Genomic DNA, 13,406 nt, shown 5'->3' with positions numbered 1-13,406 from the left:
AACTTTCCTCTAATAAAGAGGGAAAATGAGAGGTTGCCCAGTGGCCTTTTAAGTACCAGGAAGCAACCCTCATATAATGAAACAGACACCACTTCTTTGGACAGAGATTCAATGGTTGTGCACTGATGACAAGTCTCACTAGAAAGTCCACTGTGTGAAACTGAACTCAGTTCACGATACGTGACACACTAAATATGGACCCATAACCTATAAAAGTGCTGTTTATCACTATTTTATGTGGTTTAAACCCGATATGGGGAGCTGACCAGAAGTCTCCTCTTGAATAGAGCCCTGTCAAAAAGAACTCGTAGGTCCCTTGACAACTGTGCCTTTTATTAAAGTCGGGTGTGCATGAGTCTGGGTCTAAGAGTTCTATGTAGTGAAGCAAACCCTAAAAGAAATACCCAGTGGCAACTAGCAACAGACAATGTGGTATAAAATGTACAGAAACACCACAAACTCCAGACTCTCTCTCCAGACTGCACATCTGATGCTATAGCATCACAAATCCTGTAACATCAAAGGCTGGGACATCCTGTCATGTGACATCGTGCAGCATTCCTGAAAAAAATTACACTGACCCACGGTTTGCACAGGACCATTTAATGACAAACAAGGAACAGCCTGTGTCTGCTGGTGTGATAGGAATGTACAGTAGCTGCAATTTTTCAGTGCTTCAGAATAGTCAGGACATTTTCACGCTATTATCAGCTGAGTTTTTTTCTTGACAACCTGTTCTTTCAAGCTTGATTCAGTCTCCACAACAGTAGGAAGGAAAGTCAGCACAACAGTGAGGCAGAGAATTGTTATCCAACTATTGGAGTAATTGTCTTTTTTCATCACTTTTCAAATTATGTGAGCCCTTTATGATTAACAAATACTGAATGTAGAAAGTTGTGTACTGGGATACAATCTGCTGGTTAAATCAATGGGTGATCCAGGAAGAAGCTGCAGTGGTGTCTTTTTTACATTTCACAGCCTCTCTTTTAACTGAAAGCATGGAGTACATTCCAGATGAACATACTAAGCATGAGCCTTTCCAGTCATTCTATGAAACCAGTAAAATGAAAAATGGTAAAATAAAACCAAACGGACACAAAAAAAAACAAAACACGCAAACAAACCCCCCTCTAATCCTGACCAGTTATAGTCCTAATCATTAAAAAAGGTAAGCCGCCAAACTTCTCTGGCATTTCCCTTTTAAAGCTCAATGTCACAGTCCAGACACAAGCAAATTTTGCAATCCTAATGCAGCATTTTGTCTCACAAGGACTGTCAGATCAGGCTTTGCATCATGAAATACTGGCACCATGGCACAGTTCCTCAGCGGGAATAAATTGTCATAATCCAACTGAAGCCAATGGAGCTAGGCAACTGACACCAGCTTAGGATCTGCTCCATTTTTAATGGTTATTTTAGATATGTATGTGGTACTGTTTTTCTCTAGAGTATATATTTATATACTTATGTTTATACAGTATATTGGGCCAGATCTTTAGCTGGTGTGAATCAAAGTAGCTCCATTAAGTCAATAGATTTATGATTTACCTAGTCAACTCAGATAAAATTTAATCAGATTTAATTCCCCGCCCCCATAAAAAAATCAGTTTAGCTCTTTATAAGCTGCAGAATTATAAAACCAGAAAATAGCCTCCAAATCTTACTGTTTATTAATATTTTTGTTTTTCCATGAGATAAAAAATAGACATTTTTGGTTCTAATAAGCATTTTCAACGAAAAACCTATCTTAAAAACAAAACATACCAACAACAACAACAAAAACCCAACAACTTTGCAGGCTGGTCATAACATAAAAAGAAAGCAAGGAAAAGGAAAAAGCAAGGGAAAGGAAAATGAACCACAAACATTTGCAGCTGCATAATGCTGTGCGTGACTAGAGTACATTCAGAGTTAGATCTGGCTCTGTTCTGGAAATTTTGCCCTAATGCATTTGTTTGTGTTGTTTTGTTGAGGCCAAACAGGGGGTGACACCTAGCACAACTGGTGTGTTAAAGTGAACTGAAAACCAATTGACTTGAAGCTAATATTTCTTTGTTGAATGATCCCCATTATTCAGGTTGTGGGACAGGGATAACTGCATAGAAATGAGTTGTTCCCTTCCCTGCAATCCTCTTGGTACTTCCTGGTTCACTAAAGATTTCCCACAATGCATAATTCTATGACAAAACAAATACCATGGGCTGCATGGGTTGAAATATAATTTTAGATATTTGTGATGTTGCATTGTGGGTTTTTTCAGTGAACCAATACTCTGAAGAGGAAAAGATGAATTGTGGATAGGCTAGTTAGAACTTATTTATATGCCGAACATCCCTCCCCTCTTGTTTCACCCAACGAAGCCTAATTAGTAGAGCTGGTCAAAAATTTTCCATGGCAAAATAGCTTTTTAGCTAAATTGAAATTTTTATTAAAAATTTTCAGCTTTCACTGGAATTTTTCAAGTTTTCATTACAAAGCCAACATTTTTCAGTTTGGTTTTCAATGAAACCTAGCAAAATTTCAGTGTTTTTGACATTTTTTTACAGGGGAACTAGTGGGGATATTATTCTGCACAGATTTCTCTGCGTAACTCAATGCATTTTTTAATCTGGGACATAAAGGTAGGAACTTTCTTGCCATTTTTATTAAAGTGGGCACCATCTAGCCTGGATGACTTTTTCAATAATTCTGCTTTGATGGGCTTGAAAGGTTTCGATACATTTGTTGGGATATTTTTAATTAGAGCAAAAAATAGATATGAAGCAGATTAGGATGAATTTTTCTATTTCTCTCACTAAAATCCGGTTTAAAAAATAGACACATGACCAAAAAAAAGTAGAAATTGTCCCATGATCAAGCCTTAACCTCTTTCTTTAATAACTCACTAAATGCAGACAGATACTGTAGCTGTCCCAGTTGTGAATAAGGTTCCATATCTCATATATAACCACATGAGAGAGAAAACAGATTTGGGGCTCAGGACAGACGTTAAGGTTTAAGTCTGAACGACTTTATTTTATGAGTTTAATTTAGGAACGTCACACTAGTGATTGTGAAATATAATTCTAATATGAGAAGGTTTGTACTCTGTGGCTGCTAAGCCACGTCCCATGTTGGGCGGTCATGCAGAGAGTTTCAGTCAGAGTCCCATGCACAATATCTAGTTGTTTTGAGTTCTAATATTAATTTTAACAAGTCCCCCAATTGCTTAAATGTCTTATTTCTTCTACTATCATAATGACACTGCTACTCTAAGGTTGGGCATTCCAGGTACGGTACTATTAGGTCTGTCAGGCTAATTTTTACATTGTTATACAGTTATTAGTCCTGTTTATGTGGTACTGTGCAGTATGCCTTGTGCAAAGGGACAAATCCCAAAGCCCCCAACTCACTTCTTTCTCAAGCAACATTTCCAAGGAGGTTTAATGGGAGATTTGCCCAAATAAGAACTAAAGATTCCAAGATTCAGCTCTAGGTTGTTAATTAACATGGACGTTTATAGCAGCATGCAACTGTAGTCATCATCATACAACTGTTTTATATTAACTGTAACTCCTCGTTTCAATTCAGAATACAATTTTCATGAAAATTAGGTCCCCTAGTAGAAGACAAAGTCAGGTTTTGTAAAGGGGACGAAGGCCAATTCAGCTGGATTAGTGGCTAGCCCCACACCATTCCCTGCCCTTCCTGTTTATTCAAAAAGTCTGTGCAGCCTCACCCATGCCCTCTACAGTAGAACTGTGGGAGTGCAGCTGTATTTTGTGACCTGCTGCCCTGAAGTGTTTCATCTTTATTAGCAGCAGAAATAAGGACTAATCTCCAACACACCCATGCAGGCAAGTTTATTGATGCAAGTCATGGCCATATTTGATTGATTTGCAGTCTAAGTCACATTTGGAAAGTATCTTTATTAGGATTGTTAAAGGCAAAATTTCTGACATTGTTTAAAAAATAATCTGGAGTTGCAAGTGTTGTGTTAAATACACAGTTTTTCAGTTGCATGTTCTACTTACAGAAAACTGTGGTACTGTTGTAAAAGGATCGAAAAAAGGATTAGATGTATCAGCAGGGAATGTCTTTATCTTTAAAAAAGATAAAGAAAAAGATGTTACTTTCAGAGCATAAAAATGAAAACCAAAACCAAAAAAAAAAAAAGCAGCAAAGCACTGCAAATATAGCAACATGTGACAAACTCGAATGGTTGAGCAGCATTCAAATAAACCAGCTCAAAAGACCACCTCAAAACACATATCTAAGTTAGTCAGGAATATTCAAAGGATAAGACCCAACTGAATTATTTTACCCATGTAATTAAATGTAATGTGAAATAGCTCTTATATAAGCATATTCGGAACTGACTGCATACAATATTTTTTCAGCTCTTTAACTAGTCATGACATGCAGTTATTTGGCTTGATCTAGTGACCACCGTACATTTTCTAATTGGTAATGCAAAGCTCAGTGATAGGAATCCTTACACAGTGTTAGCTGTGGTCAGGAACTTCAGCTAAAGAACTTGTGCTTTATGGATTTTACACATCTATATTTTTAGTTATTTATAGATAACACAGTGATAGAAATGGAATGTCAGAAAATAGGACAAGAAGAAAGCACAAAAAAAAAATCACGGTGGGCAATTGATTCGTAATCACTGTCTCCGGTAATGTTAAGAACTTCGATCTTACCCATTCCAATGGTGTTCTAAGGATCAAGCTACATCTCAGAAGGTATCAATAAAGGAGTGTTGAAAATACTATTAGAGACCATTATGCCATTGGGTTGTGTCTGTACTGAGAATTTTCAGTGCAAAATCCTGGTCTCATTTAAGTCAATGGCAAAACTCCCATTGACTTCATAGGAGCCAGGATTTCACCCTGAGTGTAGATAAGGCTTTGGTGTAAATTATTTCTGAGCTTAGTACCATCTTGAACATTAAATGAAGAAAAAGAAATTAAACAAATAGCAACCAAGTATTGTCTCTCTTTGATTCTAGGTGGTATGCATCTCATTACCCTCCTATCTAGAATGCAGAAATGTCATTAATCCATTCAGGAAGAGGACAAAGTAAAAAGTATTCATCAACTAGAAGTATTGATTTCAAACTGCACTTCATATTTCCACTTGGGGAAAATTTATTATATACTGAAAAATGTATTTATCACTTTAATGGAAAAACTTTTTAATGCACAGTATATTTATTATGCATGCCTTATCATAGAATTAGTGCATTATGTTTGAAGTATCTGCTAATAAACAAGGAATACATTCAAGTGCCGACTCAGTTGCCCGAGAAAGGAACACCTGAAATTATGAGGTCAAAAGTAATACAGAAAATGCATATTATCATTTGTTTTGTAAACAAAACTCCAGAAACACATTTGGTTTGTAAACATGCCATTCAAAATTCATATCCAGCTGTGGCCCAACATTCACACAAGGACAAAAACACTCAAGTGTGTAAACACCTGTTTAACTGAATGTAGATGACTGGAAATAATCTTGTAGATGTATTTGAACAGGTCACTGCACTCAAAAACAATTCCCTTAAACCATGAAGATATCTGTGTAGAGATATCAAGGAAGAGGAACATTTCAGAATTTTCATAAATATTGATGTATCTACATTCCAACAATGAACTTGATTTTAAGTTACTATGTGCAGTTACTGACACTCATTACAATACAATGTACAAATTGTATCGCTTAGTGAGTCTGTCATGTTACACTGATATCCAAATCTGCCAGTATAACATGAATGATTCTGAAGTGGCTGTGTCTTTTTGAGACAACACAAACCCAGAAGTCAATCATGTCATTTTAGATTTATGAAGTGTTTACATTTCAGGGTTTGAGAATAAGATACAGAGCACTGTATTATAACACAGTACTGTAGCCAAAGTCAAAGTATATTATACAAATCTAAAATCAGTCACTCATATCTGACTTCACCTTGATATGCAGCAACCCAAATCTCTCTAATTTTGTGGATTGGTCTCATTAAGAGAACAAAGTTTAGTTACTGAAAACAAAGGTGAAGAATGATGCAAACGTTATTGTGATAAATGAAGGGGGGTGGGGGAGTTGCTCCCTTTTATGGACATCCAGCCAGCCAGTAGCTATAAAATCCCTCTTAGTAGCTGTTCTCTAATTGCTCTACCTGTAAAGGGTTAAAAGTCTCACTGCTGTACATAGGTAAAAGGAAGTGAGTGCGCCAGGTATGAAAAAATAATCAGTATCATACCTAGAAACTACTCATTTAAAACCCCAGACATGTAAAACCCCGGAAATGTCTAGGAAGACACTATTAGGTTTATTCCTTTTATTTCTTTATGGCTTGTGGATTCCTCTGTGCTAACCCCAGGTGCTTTTGCTTGTAACCTTTAAGCTGGACCGCAAGAAAAGCTATTCTTGGTGCTTAATCCTTGTAATTGCTCTTTTAAAATCTAGCAATAGCCTGAGTAACCAGATGTATTTTTCTTTTTTTTATGGTTTGTGCACATGTTATTTAATTAGCTGATGGCATCAGCTCATTTCCTTTTTTTTTCCTTTCTCAGCTCTTCCCCAGAATGGGGATGAAAGGGCTTGAGGGTAACTCACAGAAAGGAATTCCCAAGTGTGCCTCCCTGGGCTCTCAAAGGGGTTCTGCACTTCGATAGTGGCAGCATCTACCAATCCAAGATCAGAGAAAAGCTGTAACCTTGGGAGTTTAATACAAGCCTGGAGTGGCCAGTATTAATTTTTAGAATCCTTGCAGGCCCCCACCTTCCACACTTGGAGTGCCAGAGTGGGGAAATTAGCCTTGACATTTATTCAAGAGCCTATTGAGAGTATTGACCAGAAGAAAAGTTGGTCTTGATTACACACAGAGATACATAGTGATGTGGAAAAAAGAATCTTCTAAAGTCAGCCACTAAATCTGTACATGCCGGAGGCCCAAATTTTGTGTCAATACATAGCTAAAATCAATTAATCTGGTTTAGTTTCAAATCCAATTTTCCCTTTTCCGGAGTTGTGTTTGTTTAATCTGAGGACAGAGAATTCCAGACAAACAAAATTAAAAGGTTTTGTAGGTCCCCAAGCCACCACTTCAAGGCATCAATCAGGTTTAACTCAACTCAGAACAATTAACGCACGTGTGAAAAACCTCATACCTGTGCAGCACTTAGGAGCCAGAAAGCAAAGCCATCCTGCCCACTCTACCACAGTCCAATCTTTTTGTCTCCCTCATTTGTTTTTCTTCTGAGGAGTTTTACATGAGTAGCAACATATACCCGTTGACCCAGACTTTGCCTTGCTAGGAATACAGCTGAGAATTCTCCCGCAGTTGGTGTAGAAGGAGGGAGCTCATGCTGTCTTGTTTGCAATGGCTGAAGCTGGTTTGGTTGTTCTGGTATGCAAAACAGGCAGGGTACCCCAAATAGCCTGATTAAAAAAATGATACTGATACAGGCAATGATACTGATCTCTTCTGTAAAGTGCTTTGAGATCTATTGATGAAAAATGCTATAGTAGAACTTCAGAGTTATGAACCTCAGGAATGGAGGTTGTTTGTAACTCTGAAATGTTCATAACTCTGAAAAAAACCCCACTATGGTTGTTCTTTCAAAAGTTTGCAACTGAACATTGACTTAATCCAGCTTCAAAACTTTACTATGGTGAAGAAAAATGCTTCTCTTTCTTTATTTTTTTAGTAGTACTGTACTGTATTTTCTTTCTGTCTTTCTTTCTTTTTTTTTTTTTTTTCTCTGCTTCTGCCTGATTCCAGACTTCCGGTTCCAAACGAGGAGTGTGGTTGATTGGTCAGTTCGTAACTCTGGTGTTCATAACTCTGAGGTTCTACTGTATATAAAAGCTAGTTATTTCCTAGAGCCTCTTTTTATATCCAGGTGCAGTTAAGCTGTGGAGCTATAATAATAAACATGGGGAATACTAGTGAGGAAATTGGCTAACTCAGGCAGAACTGCATTCTGACTTCTCAACCACACCTTTTACCTAGGAGCCCTGTTCAGAATGTGTTGGTTCGCTTTATTTAGGCTCATTGCCTCATTTAGTAAGAGTTTGCTAAAATCTAGCAAATTATTGACTCAACAAACTAAATATCCTAGATGAGGAGGATGTTTGTCCAAGGTACTTTTGCCATGGGAATGCAGTCATACCTCTCACACTCTAAAAATGCCAGTACATGAGAAAAGCCATCAGAACATGAGACAGTGGTCAAAATGTGGAACACCTGAGTTTTGTTGCAATAAAAGCCATTTTAACTTGACCATTAATAATTACAACTATTTTTAACCAGCTTGCAAAACAGGTTGTTCTCTCACAGTGAGAGAACATCCTGAAGAACAGGTTGTATTGTTCAAAGCCATTATAATGTCACTTTGGGGGGGGAGGGGCAACAAAATCCATCAGCCTTCTTTCTCCTTCCTGCCTCACTCTCAATCCATAATATGGTTCTGAGGAAAAGTCAGGAAGCTACCTGACGCCTTCAGCAATGGGCTCACTGGGGCAAATGGTGACCATGCCATGTAACTCACCTTGGCTCCACTCTTCTTCCTATCTCAGTCTCAAAGTAGGCAGCAGATAGTGTCCCTTAGCAGCTCCTTCCTCTGGGAGCAGGCCATATTCAAGGGTTTCCTCCTTTGTTCATTCCCACCAGTTTACCCAGAAGTTCACTGTCTGGGTAAACTTCAAGGGGATGAATCTGAAAATCTCCTATATAGCAGAATAACCACATTGCTTTTGAAGAAAAATAAGCAGACTTTTGATTCTCTGTGGATAATCTTTCCTAGAAGTGTGAGCACTTTCCTGGAAGCTGTTTGCTGTATCATTAGTTGTATCTTGTCATAAAATACTTTGGAGGCATCTCTGCCAGAGCTGCAAAGAATAATCAGTGTTCGTTTTTCCTTGTTTTTTGCATTGCAAGAGGAAGAGAAAAGAATAAACAAAGGGCGAGTAAACAAAAAGAGAGAAGAGGGAAGTGTCATTTTTTGCCAACCTTCTTCCTTTTTTCCAAGTTTGTGCAAAAAAGTTTTTTTGAATGTAATTTAAACTTGGAATAAAAGGAACTGTGCATATGAAATTAACTATAACTATTTCCAGCAGATGGGACAATCACAAGCATCTCTGCCATTACAAAATTACCACTCTCAGGCATGCTGATCCTTTTTTATTCTGCTCTTCTGTATTTAAGAGGAGAGAAGGTAACTGACAGCACAGTATAGCCACTGCCTTGGCATCAATTTCTTTTCTCTGTACAGAGGTTTGGAAACATTTTGTATTCTGTCTTGTGAGCACATACTTGCTGTTCTTCACTTGAGTTCACTTGCACCCAGCACTTTATGGTTCAAGGCCCTTGTAATATCTTTGGAAAAACATGTATTCCCAATTGGTGTGCAATATGACCATTTATTTATACTGAGCCAGCTGGTCTCCAGAGGTAAGCAGAGGTTCTAGCTCAGACATGTCAACAGCTTCCTGTGCATTGTAGCGTAAGCAGAACTTCTACTACAAGAGATGCTTTCACAGATACAGGTCTCAATGTGCACAGTGGCCAGAGGAGTATTTTGCAAAGCTCTATTTCAGAAACACATGGACTAGTCGACTTTCAACTTACATAACTTCAGATCTATGGTGATAAGGGGCCACACACCATACAGGGTAGAAAGGCCTGTTTGTATTCAGCCCAGCCAGAAGGGATCAGGGACCCAAGTTATCAGTTTACATGCTGTTAGTATACCTTAGTACTGATTGACCTGAGGTATGACTTCATGAAGGTGGTTTATGTAGCTATTGTACTAACTGACTGGCAGTACCTCCTTCCAAGACCAATGATCAGATCCTCCTCCTCTCTGGGTCTTTGCAGCTTTTTTACTTTAATTCTTCATCTGGTGCCATACAACTGCAGTGGGGGAAACTATCTGGTGAGCTAGGAAATGCAAAGACAAACATGTAATGTCAATCATAGTGCAATACAGCATCTATGGATTTTAAAAAAAATGAAAATAGCTCATCGGACACCAATACTCACTCAGGCAAAGTCCAAACCCAATTCATCCCCCTCAGTAAAGCTGTGGCAGGTGTGTGCTTTGGATCAGCGCATGAACACAAATGAAAAAAAATAGTCCAGTAAATTTGTAACATGACAGAGACACCAAATTACTGTATTAGTGAAACTACATATTATTGCTGAACCCAACCTTGGAAAGAGCTGTGTGGATCGAACACCTTTATGAAGAACACCTCTGCACCATAGATCATTTTCTAGTCAAAGAATTCCAGATCCATTATGCCTGTTTAAACAATACAATGTGTCAGTATCAGTGGAAGATTAAATTCATAATTCATAAATTCATGCAAACAGTGAAAATTTTTGAAAATGTACCTTTCATATACTATTATGTGACCAAATGTGAAACTTCAGCAGCTGTTTTGGATTCTGCTTAAGCTGGTGAACTCCCAGGTAACAGAAACACATTTTGTTGACTATTTCCATGTATACTGTTGTCTTATCTGTGAAGGTAACAACTCCATGTCTGAGCCTCACGCTTCCCTTTACTCACCTCCTGTGTGATCAGACAGTAGCTTGAGGCCAAGGAAAGAGATTAATTAGCTGGCACTTTAAACAACATTCAGCATTTTGAAACATTCATTTTGAAAACCAGTGCCAGTAAATTTGATTCTTTAATTCCCCTGGCTGTCTTATAACACCATCTATTTTTCATCCAATTTTGATAATTGTTTGCCAAATTTCTTACATATGCATACTCCCCTTATGTGCTGTCATCAAGTCCATTACCTTTAGAATTTCATTTATATACTTCCTTTCATCAAACACAGCAAGACACATACATTCAGCTTGCTTAGCATAATCATCATAGGAAGAGGTCATGATCCCCTTAAAGGTGCAAAGAAGATACAATGCTGGCTTACATTGGCTTAAACAGCCAGCAAAGGATTCCCCCAATTTGGTGGAATTCCCAGGCAGTGTAGCTTTCTCTGTGCCACCCTCCCTGACATGGGGGCATAGTCAGAAGCAGAGAGCATGGTTAGAGTGCTGATACTGCTGCTGTGCTCTTGCAACCTCTGACTGTCAGACCATCTGCTGGGGCCATTGCAGCAAGGTGAAAGTTATAACTCAATCACAGTCAAGTTTTGTGGCCATGGTCTTCAATGCAGCAATAATATTCCATAGACAGTTCCAGTATGGTTTGCAGGGCTAATATACAAACCATGTACATTTACAAGCAGATCTCCTCACAATCCCCTAGTGGTTAATAGAAATAGATGCAATACAAAGGCTGAACCTAGAGATGTTTGCTATCCTGCCCTACCAGATGGACATAATCTTGTTGGTGCTGGTGCCATCTTTATCCAGAGGTGGAACATTCTGCTGTTCTTTCTCATGAAGACTGTAAGTGTTGGTTGGATGTAGAGTATTTTCTGGGAGGAGCAATGCTAACGCTGCTTCTAACAGTGCCTATTGTAGAGAGTAACAGGAATGCAAGGCAACCAGTCTGCACACAGGATCTCAACAGAGTATCAGAAAGAAAAGATGGTCCTGTCTCAGTTTCACCTTGTAACTTTGCCCTGAGGCTGCACTGGTGACGAGATTTTGCTCTTCAAAGAACACTGAGAGGGAACAATGCAGCCACTATAAGCAAGACATTCTCCATGCATTCATGGCCTTCAGTGCTCTTCTGGTGGATGTTGTGAAGGTGAGCAAGCTTGAGAGAAACACTACGACATGTGCGGAGGTTATCCTGAACTACAGAGACAACAGACATGATGTCACTAAAGCCAGCCTGACACAGCTGCATTTGCTTGGACTTTGTTTTGAGTCAGAAAAGAGTGTTTTGCCTAGACTGGATCCTAATAAGTAGGTTGCATCACTAGGGTACCATTGGTAATCCAAGTTAACGTCTTTCTGCCATTACCAGTCACCTCAACAGCATTGGAATATTCATTTTTTGGACTGTGTGCACAGCAAGGAAAAATAAACAACAAGAAACATACCCCTGCAGAACAGCAGACAGAAGTTGTTGTCATAGAAGTTCTGGAGCTACCAGAAAGCAGCCAGATGGGTGATATGAAGAGAAAGTAAAAGAATAAGGTGATTCATACCACAATCAGAAAGCCTCGAGTAAAGCATAAGTTATACAATCATGTCTTTCCAGTGAGCAGATTGTATGAGTGTTGGAGTGCTGGACGGTAATTGAAGCATATGGAGCTGTTGCCCACTATACAAATAATTTACACCCACAGAGCTTGGTGGTGGTTTACCATCCAACAAATGTTCACGTCTCATGCCTGGTAACTAGGAGCCTAAGCATCAATGCAAACAGCCTAAATCCACCAACCTGATGATATTTTCAGAAAGACTGATCAATTATGCATTCTGTACAAAAAATGTTTCCTCTTATCAGATTCAAAAGCACCAAGGTCATGCTGCTCTATTAAGCAGTTACTGCAGATCGATGCCAGCATTGTACCATATGACCCTTGTCCAGTGCAAACAAACATGTTATCTGTGTGCTGAACCTGATTTCTGCCTACACAGAAGCAAAAGTCCTGAAATTCCTGAGATTTCCAGACAACCCACCAAACGTGGCTCCACTAACTGTCAATGTTAGGATAATAATAAATAATTAGAATAAAATTATTCTGTTATTTTTTCAGGTATCTCGAGATTTATTGTGACCAGGGGCGAGGGATAGCTCAGTGGTTTGAGCATTGGCCTGCTAAACCCAGGGTTGTGAGTTCAATCCTTGAGGGAGCCATTTGGGGATTGGTCCTGCTTTGAGCAGGGGGTTGGACTAGATGATCTCCTGAGGTCCCTTCCAACCCTAATAATCTAGGACTCTATGAATCCCCAATGATTTTCCACACAGGCCATGTTCTGAATGCAAAAGCATTGTACAGAATGGGTTAAAGTCCCAGTGGCTGCAGGAAGCTCTTAAAATTACAGGCTGGTGCAACCAACCCTTATGAGCTCTGATCCAGCAAAGCACTTAAGCATGTGCTTAACTTTAAACCTGTGATTAGTGCCATTGACCTCAATGGGACTATTCTAAGGTTTAAAGTTAAGCACTTGCTTGGATAATAAACGTGGAAATATAGAAGTAGAATAAAAGATCTTGGATAGTTTCACTGCACTGTATTCCGCAGCTCTGGTTACAGTGAATGTTTGCTGAGAGTGAAGTTTTTCTGTGAAAAATCTGAATTCATGATAATAGGCTTCCATTTTTCTGTTTGCAATGCAAGCTCAATTCAAACTGAAACAAGATCATTGTCACTTCAAATGTGATGGGCACAATAGCTATTTTATTCCTTCAGTAGGATTTACCTGATTTTAATCAAAATGTTTATAGGATACAATAGTTTGTTTGGTTTGGGATTAGTACATATTC

At 38.7% G+C, this 13,406-nt stretch overlaps 1 protein-coding gene across 2 annotated transcripts in view; it reads right to left on the bottom strand.

Moving 5' to 3' along the window:
• Positions 1-13,406, bottom strand: part of EPB41L4B (erythrocyte membrane protein band 4.1 like 4B) — a 290,295-nt gene that overhangs the window by 8,168 nt on the left and 268,721 nt on the right. For both annotated transcript variants that reach the window (XM_045005334.1, XM_045005335.1), the window contains exon 23: positions 4,014-4,082. In XM_045005334.1, coding sequence (XP_044861269.1) covers positions 4,014-4,082 — 69 coding nt within the window. The remainder of the gene's footprint in view (positions 1-4,013; positions 4,083-13,406) is intronic.

Source organism: Mauremys mutica, chromosome 2 (genome assembly GCF_020497125.1).
Source record: "Mauremys mutica isolate MM-2020 ecotype Southern chromosome 2, ASM2049712v1, whole genome shotgun sequence".
Lineage (NCBI taxonomy): Eukaryota > Metazoa > Chordata > Testudines > Geoemydidae > Mauremys > Mauremys mutica.
The sequence above is the reverse complement of the archived record's forward strand: the minus strand, read 5'-3'. Positions and strand labels throughout refer to the sequence as shown.